The 25,090-nt window shown below is 41.7% G+C and overlaps 1 protein-coding gene across 1 annotated transcript in view; it reads right to left on the minus strand.

The window, feature by feature from the left end:
• The window catches only part of si:ch211-197n1.2 (EF-hand calcium-binding domain-containing protein 6), an 80,935-nt gene that overhangs the window by 47,208 nt on the left and 8,637 nt on the right, over window positions 1-25,090 (minus strand). The window contains exons 6-10 of the mRNA XM_036933378.2: window positions 20,430-20,570; window positions 17,136-17,272; window positions 16,014-16,156; window positions 15,658-15,857; window positions 10,918-11,028 (exon numbers count right to left, since the gene is read on the minus strand). Of these exons, the coding sequence (XP_036789273.2) occupies window positions 10,918-11,028; window positions 15,658-15,857; window positions 16,014-16,156; window positions 17,136-17,272; window positions 20,430-20,570 (732 nt within the window). The remainder of the gene's footprint in view (window positions 1-10,917; window positions 11,029-15,657; window positions 15,858-16,013; window positions 16,157-17,135; window positions 17,273-20,429; window positions 20,571-25,090) is intronic.

Raw genomic sequence — 25,090 nt, forward strand, 5'->3', positions numbered from 1 at the left:
CACCGCCATTGGACTCTGGAGCTGTGGAAGCGCGTTCTCTGGAGTGATGAATTACGCTTCACCATCTGGCAGTCCGACGGACGAATCTGGGTTTGGCGGATGCCAGGAGAACGCTACCTGCCCCAAATTTATAGTGCCAACTATAAAGTTTGGTGGAGGGGGAATAATGGTCTGGGGCTAAGACTGTTGCGGTGATCGTATTAAGGCCACACCAGCGGTCAAGAGTCATGAAGGCAGTCATATTCCATGTGACCGTTTTGTCACCATAATGAGGCTTCTATAAACTATGATGCTGCTGATGGTCATTAGTAGCCTACCAAACTTGCTAACTGCCTGGTAGTCAGCACTCTATTGTCCCTTTAGTCTAATCGCTCTGACATCAATGAAAATATGCTCGAAAATCAAACACTTCGGGAGAGCCTATGAGCTCATGTTGCGCAACATTCCTATAGGCTATACAATTGATGGCCTCTACTAAAAAAAGGAGGATCCCATCAGCTTTCTATAGGCTAGTCCTACTATATTTATTTCTCAACTTTCTTAATATTAAGCACATTGTTTATCTTTACAACAGGAGTATAGCCTACCTGGCTGGCATGAAAATGTACCACAGGAAAAGTGTTCTCCATTCACTTTTAAAGTGCATAGATAAAATATATTTTTCCCGCTGCCCCTGTAGTCTGATGGGTGACAATATTAGCCTATCACTGAATGATGCCTAGCATAAGAGACTGCCTTTTTTGTGCTCATTTTACGAATCATAGTTGCACATCTCATGTAGCCTAGCCCATATGCATATGTGTTTTGATAAGGTTTGTATCACAACTAAAGTAGCCAAATAACGTTAATCCTCTTTACAAGGGGTTTAGAGCCTAACTGGCAGACATACAGTGCCTTGCGAAAGTATGTGGACACCCCTTCGAATTAGTGGATTCGGCTATTTCAGCCACACCCGTTGCTGACAGGTGTATGACATCGTCATAGGATGCCACCTTTCCAGCAAGTCAGTTTGTCATATTTTGCCCTGCTAGAGTTACCCCAGCCAATTTTAAGTGCTGATATTGTGAAGTGGAAATGTCTAGGAGCAGCAAAGGCTCAGCTGCGAAGTGGTGGGTCACAATGGGCCTACCTAGTACTGAAACTTGTAAACATTTTTTGCCTGTCCTCGGGCGGAAGGTTAGCCTAGTGATTAGAGCATTGGTCTAGTAACTGAAAGGTTGCAAGTTCAAATCCCCCAGCTGAAAAGGTACAAATCTGTAGTTCTGCCCGTGAACAAGGCAGTTAACCCACTGTTCCTGTGCCTAGTTAAATAAAGGTAAATAAAAATGTTTTTAAAAAGATAATTTCTTAACTCACTAGCGAGTTCCAAACTGCCTCTGGAAGCAATGCCAGCACAAGAACTGTTCGTCGGGAGCTTCATGAAATGGGTTACCTTGGCCGAGCTGCCGCACACATAAGCCTAAGATCACCAAGTGCAATGCCAAGTGTTGGCTGGAGTGGTGTAAAATTCACCGCCATTGGACTCTGGAGCTGTGGAAGCGCGTTCTCTGGAGTGATGAATTACGCTTCACCATCTGGCAGTCCGACGGACGAATCTGGGTTTGGCGGATGCCAGGAGAACGCTACCTGCCCCAAATTTATAGTGCCAACTATAAAGTTTGGTGGAGGGGGAATAATGGTCTGGGGCTAAGACTGTTGCGGTGATCGTATTAAGGCCACACCAGCGGTCAAGAGTCATGAAGGCAGTCATATTCCATGTGACCGTTTTGTCACCATAATGAGGCTTCTCCAAACTATGATGCTGCTGATGGTCATTAGTAGCCTACCAAACTTGCTAACTGCCTGGTAGTCAGCACTCTATTGTCCCTTTAGTCTAATCGCTCTGACATCAATGAAAATATGCTCGAAAATCAAACACTTCGGGAGAGCCTATGAGCTCATGTTGCGCAACATTCCTATAGGCTATACAATTGATGGCCTCTACTAAAAAAAGGAGGATCCCATCAGCTTTCTATAGGCTAGTCCTACTATATTTATTTCTCAACTTTCTTAATATTAAGCACATTGTTTATCTTTACAACAGGAGTATAGCCTACCTGGCTGGCATGAAAATGTACCACAGGAAAAGTGTTCTCCATTCACTTTTAAAGTGCATAGATAAAATATATTTTTCCCGCTGCCCCTGTAGTCTGATGGGTGACAATATTAGCCTATCACTGAATGATGCCTAGCATAAGAGACTGCCTTTTTTGTGCTCATTTTACGAATCATAGTTGCACATCTCATGTAGCCTAGCCCATATGCATATGTGTTTTGATAAGGTTTGTATCACAACTAAAGTAGCCAAATAACGTTAATCCTCTTTACAAGGGGTTTAGAGCCTAACTGGCAGACATACAGTGCCTTGCGAAAGTATGTGGACACCCCTTCGAATTAGTGGATTCGGCTATTTCAGCCACACCCGTTGCTGACAGGTGTATGACATCGTCATAGGATGCCACCTTTCCAGCAAGTCAGTTTGTCATATTTTGCCCTGCTAGAGTTACCCCAGCCAATTTTAAGTGCTGATATTGTGAAGTGGAAATGTCTAGGAGCAGCAAAGGCTCAGCTGCGAAGTGGTGGGTCACAATGGGCCTACCTAGTACTGAAACTTGTAAACATTTTTTGCCTGTCCTCGGGCGGAAGGTTAGCCTAGTGATTAGAGCATTGGTCTAGTAACTGAAAGGTTGCAAGTTCAAATCCCCCAGCTGAAAAGGTACAAATCTGTAGTTCTGCCCGTGAACAAGGCAGTTAACCCACTGTTCCTGTGCCTAGTTAAATAAAGGTAAATAAAAATGTTTTTAAAAAGATAATTTCTTAACTCACTAGCGAGTTCCAAACTGCCTCTGGAAGCAATGCCAGCACAAGAACTGTTCGTCGGGAGCTTCATGAAATGGGTTACCTTGGCCGAGCTGCCGCACACATAAGCCTAAGATCACCAAGTGCAATGCCAAGTGTTGGCTGGAGTGGTGTAAAATTCACCGCCATTGGACTCTGGAGCTGTGGAAGCGCGTTCTCTGGAGTGATGAATTACGCTTCACCATCTGGCAGTCCGACGGACGAATCTGGGTTTGGCGGATGCCAGGAGAACGCTACCTGCCCCAAATTTATAGTGCCAACTATAAAGTTTGGTGGAGGGGGAATAATGGTCTGGGGCTAAGACTGTTGCGGTGATCGTATTAAGGCCACACCAGCGGTCAAGAGTCATGAAGGCAGTCATATTCCATGTGACCGTTTTGTCACCATAATGAGGCTTCTACAAACTATGATGCTGCTGATGGTCATTAGTAGCCTACCAAACTTGCTAACTGCCTGGTAGTCAGCACTCTATTGTCCCTTTAGTCTAATCGCTCTGACATCAATGAAAATATGCTCGAAAATCAAACACTTCGGGAGAGCCTATGAGCTCATGTTGCGCAACATTCCTATAGGCTATACAATTGATGGCCTCTACTAAAAAAAGGAGGATCCCATCAGCTTTCTATAGGCTAGTCCTACTATATTTATTTCTCAACTTTCTTAATATTAAGCACACTGTTTATCTTTACAACAGGAGTATAGCCTACCTGGCTGGCATGAAAATGTACCACAGGAAAAGTGTTCTCCATTCACTTTTAAAGTGCATAGATAAAATATATTTTTCCCGCTGCCCCTGTAGTCTGATGGGTGACAATATTAGCCTATCACTGAATGATGCCTAGCATAAGAGACTGCCTTTTTTGTGCTCATTTTACGAATCATAGTTGCATATCTCATGTAGCCTAGCCCATATGCATATGTGTTTTGATAAGGTTTGTATCACAACTAAAGTAGCCAAATAACGTTAATCCTCTTTACAAGGGGTTTAGAGCCTAACTGGCAGACATACAGTGCCTTGCGAAAGTATTCGGCCCCCTTGAACTTTGCAAACTCTTGCCACATTTCAGGCTTCAAACATAAAGATATAAAACTGTATTTTTTTGTGAAGAATCAACAACAAGTGGGACACAATCATGAAGTGGAACAACATTTATTGGATATTTCAAACTTTTTTAACAAATCAAAAACTGAAAAATTGGGCGTGCAAAATTATTCAGCCCCTTTACTTTCAGTGCAGCAAACTCTCTCCAGAAGTTCAGTGAGGATCTCTGAATGATCCAATGTTGACCTAAATGACTAATGATGATAAATACAATCCACCTGTGTGTAATCAAGTCTCCGTATAAATGCACCTGCACTGTGATAGTCTCAGAGGTCCGTAAAAAGCGCAAAGAGCATCATGAAGAACAAGGAACACACCAGGCAGGTCCGAGATACTGTTGTGAAGAAGTTTAAAGCCGGATTTGGATACAAAAAGATTTCCCAAGCTTTAAACATCCCAAGGAGCACTGTGCAAGCGATAATATTGAAATGGAAGGAGTATCAGACCACTGCAAATCTACCAAGACCTGGCCGTCCCTCTAAACGTTCAGCTCATACAAGGAGAAGACTGATCAGAGATGCAGCCAAGAGGCCCATGATCACTCTGGATGAACTGCAGAGATCTACAGCTGAGGTGGGAGACTCTGTCCATAGGACAACAATCAGTCGTATATTGCACAAATCTGGCCTTTATGGAAGAGTGGCAAGAAGAAAGCTATTTCTTAAAGATATCCATAAAAAGTGTTGTTTAAAGTTTGCCACAAGCCACCTGGGAGACACACCAAACATGTGGAAGAAGGTGCTCTGGTCAGATGAAACCAAAATTGAACTTTTTGGCAACAATGCAAAACGTTATGTTTGGCGTAAAAGCAACACAGCTGAACACACCATCCCCACTGTCAAACATGGTGGTGGCAGCATCATGGTTTGGGCCTGCTTTTCTTCAGCAGGGACAGGGAAGATGGTTCAAATTGATGGGAAGATGGATGGAGCCAAATACAGGACCATTCTGGAAGAAAACCTGATGGAGTCTGCAAAAGACCTGAGACTGGGACGGAGATTTGTCTTCCAACAAGACAATGATCCAAAACAAAAGGTAAATCTACAATGGAATGGTTCAAAAATAAACATATCCAGGGGTTAGAATGCCCAAGTCAAAGTCCAGACCTGAATCCAATTGAGAATCTGTGGAAAGAACTGAAAACTGCTGTTCACAAATGCTCTCCATCCAACCTCACTGAGCTCGAGCTGTTTTGCAAGGAGGAATGGGAAAAAATTTCAGTCTCTCGATGTGCAAAACTGATAGAGACATACCCCAAGCGACTTACAGCTGTAATCGCAGCAAAAGGTGGCGCTACAAAGTATTAACTTAAGGGGGCTGAATAATTTTGCACGCCCAATTTTTCAGTTTTTGATTTGTTAAAAAAGTTTGAAATATCCAATAAATGTCGTTCCACTTCATGATTGTGTCCCACTTGTTGTTGATTCTTCACAAAAAAATACAGTTTTATATCTTTATGTTGGAAGCCTGAAATGTGGCAAAAGGTCGCAAAGTTCAAGGGGGCCGAATACTTTCGCAAGGCACTGTAAACAGCGTGTGAGTTTCAAGTTTGGGGAATATAATTTTCACCATAAAAATGCTCCTTTATAATAAAAGCATTACATACATAATCGCATTTGCAGTCACTTTTGATAATGGTGTTTTCCCGCTAACGGAACATTTGCCCTTATAGTCCACTGCCATGTGCGCATTGCTGCGCTTATAATAGAGAAGTAGCCTAATAGTTTATCAACATTTTAAGATAAAAGTTCTGATCTGTTACGTCAGCCACATTGCGTAAAAATGTTTTTGATGCTAGTGGTTGTATTAATGTGTAGTAATATGTTTCCAATATTTATTTCCTGCACAGAATAGAATTGGTTGACTTTTGTACTATGGACAGTTCTTCCAATATCTTCAATATGCACCTCAGAATTGGGTAAAGACGCACGCAGTATAGTCCCAGTGCCTTCTCCACTGACCACACTGTCTTCCCCTAACGCTAGCTGCAACACAGGCATCCCCGATATGTCTGTCTTCACTTGTAGCCTGTGAGAAAGACCAGATCACTTGATGGAGAGCCATGTGAATGAGAGGTGCTTAAAAGCATGCAGCACTCAAGGAGAAGGGCACAACACAGCATGGGCAAAACGGCCACTGGCTGCAAAAGGTATGGATTGTTTTGGGGTGCATTATGGCCACAAAGGGGATACCGCTGTGAAATTTGAGGCATTATCAAATGCTTGTCAAATTGTGAATGAGAGACTAATGAAGTGTGTACAGCCTGCGCAAAAACAAAGCAGAGCTCATGCCTTTCAAGCGACTTTAAAAAAAAATATCAATAGAGTGGCATCATGCAGCCTTACAATGTATTGAAAATCAAAACATATAGCCCAACGATTGTAGAATCACTAAATTAACTGCTCAACACAAAATAGCTGAATTCGTAGTTTTCTTAGGAACTTCGTAAATATCTTTCTTAAGAACTACATAAGTATCTTCTTATGTTGCATTGACATTAGTGACGTGCTTGAAACCAATAAATAAGCCTATGTGACAGGGATGATCAGATTTGGTTATTTTGTTATTTTTCACACATTATAGACATCAGACTAGCTATATCAAAATCAAAAATGGATGACCAGAAAAAGAGATTGAAGTGATGGTGGATGAAAGAAACCCAGCAAAAAAAGAAACATCCCTTTCTCAGGACCCTGTCTTTAAAAGATAATTCGTAAAAATCCAAATAACTTCACAGATCGTCATTGTAAAGGGTTTAAACACGGTTTCCCATGCTTGTTCAATGAACCATAAACAATTAATGAACATGCACCTGTGGAACGGTCGTTTACAGATTACAGATGGTAGACAATTAAGGTCACAGTTGTGAAAACTTAGGACACTAAAGAGGCCTTTCTACTGACTCTGAAAAACGCCTAAGACGCCTAAGACGCCTGAGACGCCTAAGACAGCGTTACAGGGAGACAGGACGGACAGCTGATCGTCCTCGCAGTGGCAGACCACGTGTAACAACACCTGCACAGGATCGGTACATCCGAACATCACACCTGCGGGACAGGTAAAGGATGCCAACAACAACTGCCCGAGTTACACCAGGAACGCACAATCCCTCCATCAGTGCTCAGACTGCCCGGAAGATGCTGAGAGAGGCTGGACTGAGGGCTTGTAGGCCTGTTGTAAGGCAGGTCCTCACCAGACATCACTGGCAACAATGTTGCCTATGAGCACAAACCCACCATTGCTGGACCAGACAGGACTAGCAAAAAGTGCTCTTCACTGACGAGTCGCGGTTTTGTCTCACCAGGGGTGATGGTCAGATTCGTGTTTATCGTCGAAGGAATGAGCATTACATCGAGGCCTGTACTCTGTAGCGGGATCGATTTTGGAGGTGGAGGGTCCGTCATGGTCTGGGGCACAGCATCATCGGACTGAGCTTGTTGTCATTACAGGCAATCTCAACCCTGTGTGTTACAGGGAAGACATTCTCCTCCCTCATTGTGGTGCCCTTCCTGCAGGCTCATCTGACATGACCCTCCAGCATGACAATGTCACCAGCCATACTGCTATTTCTGTGCATGATTTTCTGCAAGACAAGAATGTCAGTGTTCTGCCATGGCCAGCGAAGAGCCAGCATCTCAATCCCATTGAACACGTCTGGGAGCTGTTGGATCGGAGAGTGAGGGCTAGGACTATTCCCCCCAGATATGTCCGGGAACTTGCAGGTGCCTTGGTGGAATAGTGGGGTAACATCTCACAGCAAGAACTGGCATATTTGGTGCAGTCCATGAGGAGGAGATGCACTGCAGTACTTAAACGTCTTATGGCTGCAGGGGCATTATTGAGTAGCTTGGATGAAAGGTGCCCAGAGGTGCCCAGAGTAAATAATATATGCATATTAGTATTAGTATTGGATAGAAAACACTCTGAAGATTCTAAAACTGTTTGAATGATGTCTGTGAGTATAACAGAACTCATATGGCAGGCAAAAACCTGAGAAGAAATCCAAACCGGAAGTAAGAAATCTGAGGTTGGTAGATTTTCAACGTAGCCCCTATTGAATTCACAGTGGGATATGGATGAAGTTGGACTTCCTAGGGCTTCCACTAGATGTCAACCATCTTTAGAAACTTGAATGAGGCTTCTACTGTGATGTGGGGCTGAATAAGAGCTGAATAAGTCATGTTACTGGCAGAGAGCCATTTCCTGGTCATGCGCATTTCACATAATAGCGACCTGCGTTCCATGGCTTCTCTAAACACAAAGCAATTCTCCGGTTGGAACATTAGTGAAGATTTATGATAAAAACATTCTAAAGATTGAATCTATACTTAGTTTGAAATGTTTCTACGACCTGTAATATAACTTTTTGTCCGACGTTATGCCTGACCTGCATGAGCGTTTGGTTATGTGTACCTAACGCCCTAACAAAAGTAGCTGCTTGGATATAAATAATGGACATTATCGAACAAATCAAGCATTTATTGTGGAACTAGGATTCCTGGGAGTGCATTCTGATGAAGATCATCAAAGGTAAGGGAATATTTGTAATGTAATTTCTGATTTCTGTTGACTCCAACATGGCGGATAATTATATTTGTTTTCTGAGCGCCATCTCAGATTATTGCATGGTTTGCTTTCTCCGTAAAAAAAATTTAAAATCTGACATAGCGGTTGCATTAAGGAGAGGTATATCTATATTTCCATGTCTAACACTTGAATTTTCATCGACATTTATAATGAGTATTTCTGTAAAATGATGTGGCTCTCTGCAATATCACCGGATGTTTTTGGAACTAGTGAACGTAACGCTCCAATGTATACTGAGATTTTTTTATATAATATGAACTTTATCAAACAAAACATATATGTATTGTGTAACATGAAGTCCTATGAGTGTCTTTTGATGAAGATCATCAAAGGTTAGTGATACATTTTATCTCTATTTGTGCTTTTTGTGACTCCTCTCTTTGTCTGGAAAAATGGCTGTGTCTTTCTGTGGCTTGGTGGTGACCTAACAATAATCATTTGTGATGCTTTCGACTGTAAAGCCTGGGATTAACAACAAGATTACCTTTAAAACGGTATAAGATACTTGTATGTTTGAGGAGTTTTAATTATGAGGTTTCTGTTGTTTTGAATTTGGCGCCCTGCACTTTCACTGGCTGTTGTCATATCGATCCCGTTAACGGGATTGCAGCCCTAAGTTAATGCATCTGGTGGCCACACCAGATACTGACGGTTACTTTTGATTTTGACCCCCCTTTGTTCAGGGACACATTATCCCATTTCTGTTAGTCACATGTCTGTGGAACTTGTTCAATTTATGTCTCAGTTGTTGAATCTTGTTATGTTCATACAAATATTACACTTAAGTTAAGTTAAGTTTGCTGAAAATAAACGCAGTTGACAGCGAGAGGACGTTTCTTTTTTTGCGGAGTTTAGCACCCAGGAAAAGGTTGCTGTTGGGGAGACTTGATAACTGCGGGGTCACTGCAGAGACCAAAAAGAAAGGATGGGCGAGAGTGGCCAAGTCTGTCTCTGCCGTTGGGAGTATGGCAAGAGACAGTGACACCGTAAAAAAGAAGTGGTCCGACATCAAGTTGGCTGCTAAGAAGAAGGGAGCTGAGAGACCATTCATGTGGACGAGCTGGAGGAGAGGGTGTCGTCCATCATAGACCGGTAAGTTAATTAGCTACGTTAGCTAGCTAAAGCGTAAAGACATTATAGCCAACATTGCTAACGACGTAAATGTTAGCTAAGCTAGCCAAGTTCTTCTTTGCAAATTGACAATATAGCGCTAGCTTTTTACGCTTCTAGAATATTGTAATATATTGTAAATTACTAGCTAGCTAGATAATGCATGTTTAATTTGTATTCTTGCTGTATTTAAATATCCGGTAGCCAACTCTGTCTGTGGGGCAAGAAAACATTTATGGTTACAAAAGTATCCATTCGTCTCAAGACAAGGGTTTAGCTGTCCTAAAGTTAAGTACATTTCCAAGAAGAAATTCTAAAATTTTATTTCATGAATCCCATTCCTTCTTTACTTATTTCTTAGGACACAACTTAGGAAAAACCTTGTTAAGAACATTTCCAATAACTTTATTGAGGAATGGCAATGTTTCTTAACTTTCTTCTTAAGACTATAGTTAAGGAAAAAATGTCACTTAGGAAGGAATTTCTTCTTAAGAAGGTTTTGTGAATACTGCCCCAGAGTATGCTATTCTGTACTTCTGAAATAGAATACATTTTCTTCATATCATGCTTCTTTAAACCTGTCTAAAATAAATAACGGATTTATTGTGAAGGTGTAGGCTATATTGCATGGATTTATTAGACTTTTTAAAATGTAGATGTTCCAAAGGTCTGCATCAGTGGCTTGTAAGCTATGTGTGGAAGTATCCAGATGCTAAATTTGTTTATATTAATTAACTGTCAATTACCGTGAGACCAACAGTTATTTGCTTGAAAATCACCAGCTGACGAACATTTGTGACAGCCACAACCCTACCTGGGGCTGTTTTTCATGGGTCGGGCTAGGCCCTGTAGTTTAGCTTAACGCTAAAGCATACAATGACATTCTAGACAATTCTATGCTTCCAACTTTGTGGCAATAGTTTGGGGAAGGCCTTTTCCTGTTTCAGCAAGCCAGGCCTAATCGTCCAACATCAGTGCCTGAACTCACTAATGCTCTTGTGACTGAATGGTCCCTGCGGCAATGTTCCAACATCTATTGGAAGGCCTTCCCAGAAGACTGGAGGCTGTTATAACAGCAAACTCCATATTAATGTCCATGATTTTGGAATGAGATGTTCAATGAGCAGGTATCCACGTACCTTTAGTCATGTAGTGTATCTAGCTGCTACAATATGCTCATATTTGCTATTTGTTGAGTCACCATGTGACTCTATACTTACTGAAACATTTCTAACAGAGCGAGGTACTCTGACTGGAAGAGTCGAGCCAGTTTAGCCTCCACCATGGTGACTGTGGACGCATGGCTGATGCTCCCCTGGATATGGTGAAACCTGTGTTAAAAAGAAGACATTGGCCTTGTCCGAATACCCCTTCTTGCATAAACAGTAGGCATTTTGGTTCTGCAAAAACATTAAGTTTTATAGTATATGACATTTAAAAAATGTAATATCGGTATGCTTTGTGTTTGAAAACAGCTTGATAATCAGAGAAGGTGACACACTGTACCAAAATGAACTAATGGAGTGCCTGGATACAGCACTTAGCCGTCGTATAATATATGACAGCTAAGTGCTGTGTCCAGGCACTCCTCTTTGCCATATACTACCACAAACCTCCAGGTGCCTTATTGCTTTTATAAACTGGTTACGGACGAAAAAAGAACAGTATAGAAGTACTTTTGCATCATAACCGTGGTATATTGTCTGATATACACACAGCTGAATTTTTTCTTTCTTTCAGCCAATCAGCAACCAGGACCCAAACTACCCAGTTTATGATATGGGATATACAATATGATATCCAATATGATGCGGTACACGATGCAATATTAAACACAATATAGTGGGCACACTAGTTACAGGACTAAGACAAAAACAACATCATTTGACACATGTTCATGGCATACAACACATCTTAACACACATAACTTCAATACATCTCGTCATATACAGAGTTGTTCTCTATGCATCATCACTAGTTTCCACTGTTCAGTAGCCTGATGGCTGTACTCAAATCCAGCATAAAGGCACACCTGCAGGGTTAATGTGCCAATGAAACATGATGACAAACTATACTGAACAAAAATATAAATGCAATGTAAAGTTTTGGTCCCATGTTTTATGAGCTGAAATAAAATATCCCAGAAATGTTCCATATGCACAAAAAGCTTATGTCTCTCAAATGTTGTACACAAATTTGTTTGCATCCCTGTTAGTGAGCATGTATCCTTTGCCAAGATAATCCATCCACCTGACAGGTGTGGCATATTAAGAAGCTGATCATTACAGAGGTGCACCTTGTGCTGGGGACAATAAAAGGCCACTATGAAATGTGCAGTTTGTCACACAACACAATGCCATAGATGTCTCATGTTTTGAGGGAGCATGCAATTTACATGCTAACCGCAGGAATGTCCATCAGAGCTGTTGCCAGATAATTGAATATTAATTTATCTACCATAAGCCTTCTCCAACGTAATTTTAGAGAATTTGCCACTATGTCCAACCGGACCCGACAACCGCAGACCACTTGTAACCACGCCAGCCCGGGACCTCCACATCATCTGACACCAGCCTCCCAGACAGCTGATGAAACTGTGGGTTTGCATAATCAAAGAATTTCTGTACAAACTGTTAGAAACCATCTCATGGAAACGAATCTGCGTTCTCATCATCATCACCAGGGTCTTGGCCTGACTGCAGTTTGGCATCGTAACTGACTTCAGTGGGCAAACGATCACCTTCGATGGCCACTGGCACGCTGGAGAAGTAAGCTCTTCACGGGTTTAAATTCCGGTTTCAACTGTAGATGGTGTCGTGTGGGTGAGTGGTTTGCTGATGTCAACGTTGCGACTAGGGGACAAATCTGTCGATGTTCTCTTGAGCAAGGCACTTAACCCTAATTGCACCTGTAAGTTGCTCTGGGTAAGAGTGTCTGCTAAATGACTAAAATGTAAATAAGTTACGGACAACAAACACAATTGCCTTTTATCGATGGCAATTTGATTGGACAGCGATACCATGACGAATGGGCCATCATATAAATGGCCCATTGTCATGCCATTTATATGTCGCCATCACCTCATGTTTCAGCATGATAATGCAAAGATCTGTACACATTTCCTGGAAGCTGAAAATGTCCGGACCACTATCACAGGCCCCTATCAACAGCCTGATCAACTTTATGTGTAGGAGATGCGTCACACTGCATGAGGCAAATGGTGGTCACACAAGATATATTTCCGTATATGAACTGTAGCTCAGAAACATTTTTGAAATTGTTGCATGTTGCATTTATGTTTCTATTCAATGTACTTGTGCTGTGACCATAGATCCCTAACTCCAGTTTACAGGCTTCAACAACCCAACGTAAATACCCCAAAGCCCAAAGTACACAATGATACGTAAAACCCACCCATCAAGTCCTGTTCGCAAGTCTTATGTCAAGCAGCCCCCCAAACACACACATACACACACACGCACACACACTTCGCTTAAGCTGGGTAGAGATAACCTTCGACAAAGGACGGCTGACTTCTGTATGCTATCGTCGTGGTAACTCATCCCCGGGAAAGGGACTGTAAACTCAACTAAATTAATCTGTGCTAATGTTTGCTAGTCCCACTTTATCCAATTTAGGGTCCTTAATCAGGAAAGTAATAAATTAGCCTCTGAATACCCTACTAGCTAGCATAGTGTAAACCTCTGCTGCCTTTTAAACATTTAAGCATAAATTGATAAGTGTGGCACAGAGGAAGGCTAGATGTGAGCGGGAGTACTCTGGGCACGTTTTACTGTAAAAGTCGCAGCTCAAGGGTGCACTTCCAGAAGCCTTCGTAACTCGAACTCTAAACTACATGTAAAAGATACAATCTGTAACTTCGATTAAGTCCCCTCAGGGCATGAGGACGAAATACAAAATCAAATCACACATCCATAAACAAGAACAAACCAGTTCCACTGAACCAGTCAGTGCGTGAGTGCGTAGCCTAATAATGACATCACTGAAGGGTGTAAACTGGTTTTCTGGTTAATGAGATGTCACATAAACAGATTGCAACCAGGTAAAGACATTCTGTGGTCGCTAATAATACAGTCGTTGCCAAAAGTTGAGAATGACACAAATATTAATTTCCAAAGTTTGCAGCTTCAGTGTCTTTAGATATTTTTGTCAGATGTTACTATGGAACACTGAACTATAATTACAAGCATTTCATACGTGTCAAAGGCTTTTATTGACAATTACATGAGGTTGATGCAAACAGTCAATATTTGCAGTTTTGACCCTTCTTTGTCAAGACCTCTGCAATCCATCCTGGCATGCTGTCAATTAACTTCTGGGCCACATCCTGACTGATGGCAGCCCATTCTTGCATAATCAATGCTTGGAGTTTGTCAGAATTTGTGGATTTTCGTTTGTCCACCCACCTCTTGAGGATTGACCACAAGTTCTCAATGGGATTAAGGTCTGGGGAGTTTCCTGGCCATGGACCCAAAATATCGATGTTTTGTTCCCCGAGCCACTTAGTTATCACTTTTGCCTTATGGCAAGGTGCTCCATCATGCTGGAAAAGGCATTGTTCGTCACCAGACTGTTCCTGGATGGTTGGGAGAAGTTGCTCTCGGAGGATGTGTTGGTACCATTCTTTATTCATGGCTGTGTTCTTAGGCAAAATTGTGAGTGAGCCCACTCCCTTGGCTGAGAAGCAACCCCACAGATGAATGGTTTCAGGATGCTTTACTGTTGGCATGACACAGGACTGATGGTAGCGCTCACCTTGTCTTCTCCGGACAAGCTTTTTTCCGGATGCCCCAAACAATCTGAAAATCAGAGAAAATGACTTTACCCCAGTCCTCAGCAGTTCAATCCCTCTACCTTTTGCAGAATATCATTCTTAGAGTAGTGGCTTCTTTGCTGCCCTTCTTGACACCAGGCTATCCTCCAAAAGTCTTTGCCTCACTGTGCGTGCAGATGCACTCACACCTGCCTGCTGCCATTCCTGAGCAAGCTTTGTACTGGTGGTGCCCCGATCCCGCAGCTGAATCAACTTTTGGAGACGGTCCTGGCGCTTGTTGGACTTTCTTGGGCGCCCTGAAGCCTTCTTCACAACAATTGAACTGCTCTCCTTGAAGTTTTAGATGATCCGATAAATGGTTGATTTAGGTGCAATCTTACTGGCAGCAATATCCTTGCCGGTGAAGCCCTTTTTGTGCAAAAGCAATGATGATGGCACGTGTTTCCTTACAGGTAACCATGGTTGACAGAGAAAGAACAATGATTCCAAGCACCACCCTCCTTTTGAAGCTTCCAGTCTGTTGTTCGAACTCAATCAGCATGACAGAGTGATCTCCAGCCTTGTCCTCGTCAACACTCACACCTGTGTTAACGAGAGAATCACTGACATGATATCAGCTGGTCCTATTGTGGCAGGGCTGAAATGTAGTGTAAATGTTTTTGGGGGATTAAGTTAATTTGCATGGCAAAGAGGGACTTTGCAATTAATTGCAATTCATCTGATCACTCCTCATAACATTCTGGAGTATATGCCAATTGCCATCATACAAACTGAGGCAGCATACTTTGTGAAAATATATATTTGTGTCATTCTCAAAACTTTTGGCCACGACTGTATGTGAAGTATTGGGGCTCCCGAGTGGCTCAGTGCTCTAAGGCACTGCATCTCAGCACTAGAGGTGTCACTACAGACCCCCTGGTTTGAATCCAGGCTGTATGACAACCGGCTGTGATTGGGAGACCCATAGGGAGGTGCACAACTGGCCCAGTCGTCCGGGTTTGGCCGGTGTAGGCCGTCATTGTAAATAAGAATTTGTTCTTAACTGACTTGCCTAGTTAAATATAATAAAAACAGTTTACAACTGGACAACAATGTCACAAAAGAGCTTCAAGGACACAAACAGTTTTGCCCATTGGATTGTAACTGTCCGGCTGTGACCTCTGACCTGTGTTGTGGATTGGATAGGATCCTATGTGTGACCCCTTCCTCGCTGCGGTCCTGAAACATGCGGAGGAACTCTGGGTAATGGATCACACCTGTCTTGTTGAGTCCCAGGCCACAGCGAGCCAAAAACAAGCCCACATGCTCCCTCTTTAGATTCAGGCCAAAGGTCTTCAACACCTGCAGAAACTCCTCCAGGCCCACCTAGACAAATGTCCCGGCAAACACACAGACCTAGTTTCAATACGTTGAATTTCTTTATTTCTTTCTTCAGTTCAATACCAGGCCAATAGTTTGACTAAAAGTGAAACAATATTGAATCTTCACCTGTCTCCAATCCCTAGCTGTCAACAGACTCACCTTGCAGGTCTGGTCTGGATCCAGTTGGTCAAACTGGGATTTCATTCTCTGGACGCCCTCCCTTAGCTTGTCCTTCAGCCACTTCTCCATGGTGATGGATACCCCACGCTCCTCCTCCGACTTCGACAGGGCCCTGGGTCTGGCTGAAAGCATAAGGCCATGATGGGTAAAGGAAAAAGAGTGGTTTAGTATCTATGAGCAAACTGTAAAATTCCCCACTGGCACGCATCAATGATAATTTCAGCTACAGACACATAGCCTTCGAAATTTGAAGAATTGACATGTACCTAAACTTAACTAATACATTATTTATTAATTTATTAATGAATAGTTATTTAAGACAATAAGGCATGTGGAAAACCTTTAATTTCAGCGGAAATTTCCCATTATTTCCCAACTGTGGATTGCATATTAACCCAGTCATACCTTGGAGAGTAACAGCTTCAATATCATTGGGGTTATGGGGTACTCAGATTAGAAGAACATCCAACATCAATCATTTAAAATTATACATATTAATTTAGTGGACTTTGAATGGATTAAAGATGTAGAACTGTGCAGTATTTTATAAGGGAGGTGCCTTTGACTGGTATGATACTACAGTGCCCTCTATTGGTAACTATTGGTCACAGCAATCACTAACTGTTCTTGTCTCTGGATGTAATGTATGATAATAGTATTGATAACATGGTAATTTAGCAGATGCTTCTATCCATGCAACATATGAAAGGGACACCTACATTAAGTGTGTTACACTACGGGATTCAAGGGCACAACCCTGGTGTTGCAAGAGCGATGCTTCAACCCACTGAAATGTTGACAGATTTCGTCTGATATGTTACTTCCTGCAAAAAAACTTTTTTGTGTGTGTGTGCAATTCATATGATATGTTATGAATTCAATTGGTAAAATATGTTACGAATTTGTTGTGCTTAAGATCTCGGACTGCATCTTTAAGTATATGTAAAAACGTAATACTTGAGTCAAAACTTTAGTAAATACTGAAGTTTAAGTAACAACAAAGAGACATTACCAAATGTGGTGAACAGCATCACATCTTTTGACTCATACCGTTTCTGATGGAATATGAAGATATGCAGAATGTCTTTCCTTTGTTCTTACCTTTGGTGTCTTCACCATTGATAGAAGATGAAACTTGATCATTATTATCGTTGGTGTCTGAGGTCTTAATCTGGCTCAGTCCAAGTTTCCTTAGCAAACCTCTCACGTTCACGGCTCCAAGTCCTTTGCTGTCAAATCTGTTCGTCAACATATTTTCTAAAATCATACAATGAGGTGTACCACTACAGTTTTCCTCATACAATGCACACAGACAGTACATGAATACATAAAGGAAATACTGAACATGCATACATAAATATGGTGAACATTGGAATTGAAGTCACTCAATATACATGTTTGAAGTGGTCTGAATATATACAGTACCAGTCAAAAGTTTGGACACACCTACTCATTCAAGGGTTTTTCTTTATTTTTTAATATTCTCTACATTGTAGAATAATTGTGAAGACATCAAAACTATGAAATAACACATATTGAATCATGTAGTAACCAAAAAAGTGTTAAACAAATAAAAATATAGTTTAGACTTTAAATTCTTCAAAGTAGCCATCCTTTGCCTTGATGACAGCTTTGCACACTATTGGCATTATCGAAACTAGCTTCACCTGGAAAGCTTTTCCCACAGTCTTGAAGGAGTTCGCACATATTCTGAGCACTTGTTGGCTGCTTTTCCTTCACTCTGCAGTCCAACTCATCCCAAACCCTCTCAATTGGGTTGAGGTCGGGTGATTATGGAGGCCAGGTCATCTGATGCAGCACTCCATCAATCTCCTTCTTGGTTAAATAGCTCTTATACAGCCACAAGGTGTGTTGGGTCATTGTCCTGTTGAAAAACAAATGATAGTCCCACTAAGCGCAAACCAGATGGGATGGCGTATCGCTGCAGAATGCTGTGGTAGCCATGCTGGTTAAGTGTGCCTTGAATTCTAAATAAAAAAAAATACATATTTTACCTTTATTTAACTAGGCAAGTCAGTTAAGGACAAATTCTTATTTTCAATGACAGCCTAGGAACAGTGGGTTAACTGCCTGTTCAGGGGCAGAACAACAGATTTGTACTTTGTCAGCTCGGGGGTTTGAACTTGCAACCTTCCGGTTACTAGTCCAACGCTCTAACCACTAGGCTACCCTGCCGCTCACAAACAGTGTCACCAGCAAAGCACCCCCCACCATCACACCTCCTCCTCCATGCTTCACGGTGGGAACCACACATGCGGCGATCATCCATTCACCTACTCTGCATCTCACAAAGACACGGCGGTTGGAACCAAAAATCTCAAATTTGGACTCATCAGACCAAAGGACAGATTTCCACCGGTCTAATGTCCATTGCTCGTGTTTCTTGGCCCAATCAAGTCTCTTCTTATTATTGGTGTCCTTTAATAGTGTTTCTTTGCAGCAATTCGACCATGAAGACCTCATTCACACAGTCTCCTCTAAACAGTTGATGTTGAGGTGTCTGTTACTTGAACTCAATGAAGCATTTATTTGGTCTGCAATTTCTGAAGATGGAAACTCTAATGAACTTATCCTCTGCAGCAGAGGTAACTCTAGGTCTTCCTTTCCTGTGATGGTCCTCATGTGAGCCAGTTTCATCATAACACTTTGTGGTTTTAGCGACTGCACTTGAAGAAACGTTCAAAATTCTTGAAATGTTCCGGATTGACTGACTTTCATGTCTTAAAGTAATGATGGACTTTTGTTTCTCTTTGCTTCTTTGAGCTGTTCTTGCCATAATATGGACTTGGTATTTTACCAAATCGCTATCTTATGTATACCACCCCTTCAGTACCTTGTCACAAAACAGCTGATTGACTCAAACGCATTAGAAGGAAAGAAATTCCACAAATTAACTTTTAACATGGCACACCTGTTAATTGAAATGCATTCCAGTTGACTAGCTCATGAAGATGGTTGAGAGAATGCCAGGAGTCTGCAAAGCTGTCATCAAGGCAAAGGGTGGCTACGTTGAAGAATCTCAAATATATATTCTACACTGTAGAAAAAGTACAAATAAAGAAAAACCCTGGAATAAGTAGGTGTGACCAAACTTTTGACTGGTACTGTACATACAGTTAAAGTTGGAAGTTTACATAAACTTAGGTTGGAGACATTAAAACTCATTTTTCCACCACTCCACAAATGTCTTTTTAACAAACTATAGTTTTGGCAAGTCGGTTAGGACATCTACTTTGTGCATGACACAAGTCATTTTTCCAACAATTGTTTCCTTGGGAGCAATTTCCGAACGCCTGAAGGTACCACATTCATCTGTACAAACAATAGTACGCAAGCTTAAACACCATGGAACCATGCAGCCGTCATAGCGCTCACGAAGGAGACACGTTCTGTCTCCTAGAGATGAATGTACTTTGGGGCAAAAAGTGCAAATCAATCCCAGAACAACAGCAAAGGAACTTGTGAAGATGCTGGTGGAAACAGGTACAAAAGTATCTATATCCACAGTAAACGAGTCCTATATCTACACAACCTGAAAGGCCGCTCAGCAAGGAAGAAGCCACTGCTCCAAAACCACCATAAAAAAGCCAGACTACGGTTTGCAACTTGCACATGGGGACAAAGATCGTACTTTTTGAGAAAAGTCCTCTAGTCTGATGAAACAAGAATAGAACTGTTTGGCCATAATGACCATCATTATGTTTGGAGGAAAAAGGGGGAGGCTTGCAAGCCGAAGAACACCATCCCAACCGTGAAGCACTGGGGTGGCAGCATCATGTTGTGGGGGTGCTTTGCTGCAGGAGGGACTGGTGCACTTCACAAAATAGATGGAATCATGAGGAAGGAAAATGATGTGGATATACCACAATCTTCCAAATGGACAATGACCCCAAGTATACTTCCAAAGTTGTGGCAAAATGGCTTAAGGACAACAAAGTCAAGGTATTGGAGTGGCCATCACAAAGCCCTGACCTTCTCTCTACTATTATTCTGACATTTTACATTCTTAAATTAAAGTGGTGATCCTAACTGACCTAAGACAGGGAATTTTTACTAGGATTAAATGCCAGGAATTGTGAAAACTGAGTTTAAATGTATTTGGCTAAGGTGTACGTAAACTCCTGACTTCAACTGTATATATATTTTTTTAAACATTTTAAATAAATTGCTTCACCTTTTCAGCTTTTTTAGGGAAATTTGTTTTGACTTAAATTTGATTTGACTCCAACTCTGATGCACATACTTAATTCCAGAAAATGCAGTATATAATGTTGAACGTTTCAAAAATCATCATACTTTACTTATGTACCACATCGTATTATTCATAAATTATTTATACATATATAGAGAGAGATTTTGAGGGGGGAAACACACTTCTTCCAAAGCTTCTCAAACTCCCGGTCCTCTAAGTTGAGGCCCAACTGTGCAAGACATCTCTTCAGCTCTGGAGCTACAATCAAACTGATCCTCTGTAGGCCTAGCTCTGTGGGACGTGACTCTATGACCTCCAGGAACCTGTGGTGGGGAGAACCACATCATTTACATTTCAGTCAGCTGTAAGCAAATGCTCTTGTCTAGCTATCTTTGGTCTAGCATTCAGCTTAGGAAAGTGAAAACGTTTCTGTGACATTCAGATACATATACAGTGGGGCAAAAAAAGTATTTAGTCAGCCACCAATTGTGCAAGTTCTCCCACTTAAAAAGATGAGAGAGGCCTGTAATTTTCATATTGCAGATATACAGTACGATCTCTATTAAAAAAGACTGCTTCTTTGTTTTCCAAATGTCACTCCAATTAAGTAGTGATATCCAAATATTCAATCATTTTTTAGACTTGCATAGACTTCATAGGTGGTGACCAAAAAGTTGATTTTTGGAAAATTTGACACTAATACTTTGTAAATGTTAAGGAGATAGATTGGGCGTAAGGCCCTGCGATAGACTAGTGTCCTGTCCAGGGGGTGTACTTGTACATCAAGCTGCCTCAGGCTACATAAACAGATAGTTTCCATTTCCAATGAGCCATTCTGGCTCTCACAAATGCCTAGGCTTGTGCAAGGCTAGTTACTTTTACTTACTTTATAAATGTAGCCTAGTGTCCACAGGGTGGCTGCCAGTGTGACTGACTAACAGACGTTTTCAAAAGATAACAATACTAGGACGCCTGCGGGTGAACGCCTTATGGAAAGCGAGCAAAAAGTCCTGTCAATCAGACACATCAGTAAGGGGTAACAGGATTAAAGAGTTCACAACCATTTGACTCTCCCTCCCTCTCTCTTTCTTTTCTCTCTCTCTCTCTCTCTCCTTTCTGTGCTTCTCACTCCTCTCTCTTCCTGAGTTTTTCTTTCTCTCCCTCACCCTTTTCTCTTGCTCTCATAATTGTATCTGTCCCTCTAACTCCTCTCTATTCCTGAGTTCCATTTCTCTCCACCCTCTTACTTTCTCTCTCCTCCTTTCAGTGGAAAACGTACTCAATTGTCATTCTTGAATATAGGTAAAGATACCTCAAGTAAAGATGACTCAAGTAAAAGTGTGTGAAAGTCACAAAGTAAAATACTACTTGTGTAAAAGTCTAAACGTATCTGGTTTTAAATGTACTTAATTAAGTACAGTGTTGGAAAAAGTACTCAATTGTCATACTTGAGTAAAAGTAAAAGGTGAAAGAAAATAAAATTCATTTTATTAAGCAAACCAGACTACACATTTTTCTTGTTTTTTAAATGTAAGGACAGCCAGGGGCACACTCCAAAACTCAGACATAATTTACAAGCACATTATTTCTGCTTAGTGAGTCGGCCAGATCAGAGTCAGTAGGGATGACAACATGTTATATTGATAGGTTTTTAAATTGGACCATATTGCTGTCCTGCCTGAGCATTTGATATGTAACTGGTACTTTCGGGTGTCAGGGAAAATGTATGGGAGCAAAATTACATATATTTGTTTCTAATTTGGTGGAGTAAAAGTAAAAGTAGTCAAAAATATAAATAGTAAAGTAGAGTACACATATTCCCAAAAACGACTTAAGTAGTACTTAGTTAATACTTAGTTACTTTACACGACTGCCTCGTTTTTCATGCTGTTCTTTTTTGGTCACTCTTTCTCTTGTATTCCCTCCCTTTCAATCCCCTCCTGCACTCTTTCCCTCACTCTTCCCTCTTTCTCTCCCTCTCCCACCCACCCCCTGTCTCTCACTCCCCCTCTCCCCTTCTCTTTGCTCCAACTGACTAGGAGTCTCCAGGTCTTCCTAATTGGTCACGGGGATTTCTGAACTGGTGGCTCTCAGGCCTTCTCAGCCTCCGCTGGAATGTGTTTATGTGTGTGTCTGTGTGTTTGTCTGTCTGTCCACCACAGCCGGTTTGCCAGTTTGCCCTGACAGGGGAGACACACATACCTCCCCGGTGGAGAGCTGCTGATGACAAACTGTCTCTTGCGCATGCGCCCACACCCACCCACACACACTCACACATATAAACACACACACACCATTTGACACCCCGACAATGGCACCAAAGAGAAGAGGTAAATACTTAAATAATCTCCTTTCCCCTGAGTCCTGTGGTTTTGGGCTCCTCTGTCGATAGAAAGGGAGTATGAATGTGCCCAGTGTTTAAAGCATCCTACCAAGTTTGAACTGAGATTGCTCTAAAGCGGGAGAATTGCGTCAGCATTAACTTAAAACAGAAAGGGCCATTTTGGCTCTGCATTGTTTGAATCTAACTATCCAGGGGGTGAGTTTCCCGAAAGCTTTGTAGCTAACTCACCCTAAGCATGCCTTTTGTCTAGAGTTATCTTTCCAGGGTTAGTCAATCCCCAGCCTTCTTTGACCCAGAGATTTCAGAACTGATGGTCTAGTAATGTAGTTTTTGGGGTTGTGGTACAAGTATCTGTCACAACCAATATCATGATTTCACTGTGTTGGAATTTAGACACTGCATTGCCAAGGCATTTCTAGGCTGGGGGGCGACAGTACTTCAGCTCTCTGGAAGGCAATAGAGATGCTAACTTAACCATCCGCTCTACCTGTCTGACACTTGCAGATATCAGCCATAACACACTCACACTTTCCTTAAAGTCTGAAGTACAACCCCGGCACAACCATAGCATGACTTACAATATTTATACTTATAAAACAAACCAAAAAATTGGGGGATAGATCACCTTTAACATTTAATTTAAATTGTAGCTTCCATCAATGTAATTGTCTGCATAATTTCCAATCCCCATATATATTTTTTGTAAAACAAAATACACACATTGACTTTTTCCACATTTTGTTAAGTTACAACCTTATTCTAAAATTGATTAAATCGTTTTTTCCCCTCATCAATCTACACAGAATACCCCGTAATGACAAAGTACAAGATTTTTTAAATGTTTGCAAATGTATTAAAAATAAAAAAATGAAATATGACATTTACATAAGTATTCAGACTGTTTACTCAGTACTTAGTTGAAATACCTTTGGCAGCGATTACAGCCTCAAGTCTTCTTGGGTACGACGCTACAGGCTTGGCACACCTGTATTTGGGGAATTTCTCTCATTCTTCTCTGCAAATCATCTCAAGATCTGTCAGGTTGGATGTGGAGTGTCGCACCAGTTTGAGGTCCTGAGCGCTGTGGAGCAGCATTCATCTTTCCCTCAATCCTAACTAATCTTCCAGTCCCTGCACTGAAAAACATCCCACAGCATGATGCTGCCACCACCATGCTTCACCGTAGAGATGGTATTGGCCAGGTGATGAGCGGTGCCTGCTTTCCTCTAGATGCTTGGCATTCAGGCCAAAGAGTTCAATCTTGGTTTCATCAGGCCAGAGAATCTTGTTTCTCATGGTCTGAGAGTCCTTTAGGTGCATTTTGGCAAACTCCAAGAGGCCGTCATGTGCCTTTTACTGAGGAGTGGCTTCTGTCTGGCCATTATACCATAAATGCCTGATTGGTGGAGTGATGCAGAGATTGTTGTCCTTCTGGAAGGTTGTCCCTCCTCCACAGAGGAACTCTGGAGCTCTGTCAGAGTGACCATCGGGTTCTTGGTCACCTCCCTGACCACGGCCCTTCTTCCCCAATTGCTCAGTTCTGCCGGAAAGTCAGCTCTAGGAAGAGTCTTGGTGGTTCCAAACTTCTTCCATTTAAGAATGATGGCAGCCACTGTGTTCTTGGGGACCTTCAATGCTGCAGACATTTTTTGGTACCTTTCCCCAGATCTGTGCCTCGACACAATCCTGTCTCGGAGCTCTACGGACAATTCCTTCGACCTCATGTCTTGGTTTCTGCTCTGAAATGCCCTGTCAACTGTGGGAACTTACAGTGCCTTGCGAAAGTATTCGGCCCCTTTGAACTTTGCGACCTTTTGCCACATTTCAGGCTTCAAACATAAAGATATAAAACTGTATTTTTTGTGAAGAATCAACAACAAGTGGGACACAATCATGAAGTGGAACAATATTTATTGGATATTTCAAACTTTTTTAACAAATCAAAAAAATGAAAAATTGGGCGTGCAAAATTATTCAGCCCCCTTAAGTTAATACTTTGTAGCGCCACCTTTTGCTGCGATTACAGCTGTAAGTCGCTTTGGGTATGTCTCTATCAGTTTTGCACATCGAGAGACTGACATTTTTTCCCATTCCTCCTTGCAAAACAGCTCGAGCTCAGTGAGGTTGGATGGAGAGCATTTGTGAACAGCAGTTTTCAGTTCTTTCCACAGATTCTCGATTGGATTCAGGTCTGGACTTTGACTTGGCCATTCTAACACCTGGATATGTTTATTTTTGAACCATTCCATTGTAGATTTTGCTTTATGTTTTGGATCATTGTCTTGTTGAAAGACAAATCTCCGTCCCAGTCTCAGGTCTTTTGCAGACTCCATCAGGTTTTCTTCCAGAATGGTCCTGTATTTGGCTCCATCCATCTTCCCATCAATTTTAACCATCTTCCCTGTCCCTGCTGAAGAAAAGCAGGCCCAAACCATGATGCTGCCACCACCATGTTTGACAGTGGGTATGGTGTGTTCAGCTGTGTTGCTTTTACGCCAA

This window comes from Oncorhynchus mykiss, chromosome 10, assembly GCF_057628025.1.
Source record: "Oncorhynchus mykiss isolate SJ-2025 chromosome 10, ASM5762802v1, whole genome shotgun sequence".
NCBI classification, from domain to species: Eukaryota; Metazoa; Chordata; class Actinopteri; order Salmoniformes; family Salmonidae; genus Oncorhynchus; species Oncorhynchus mykiss.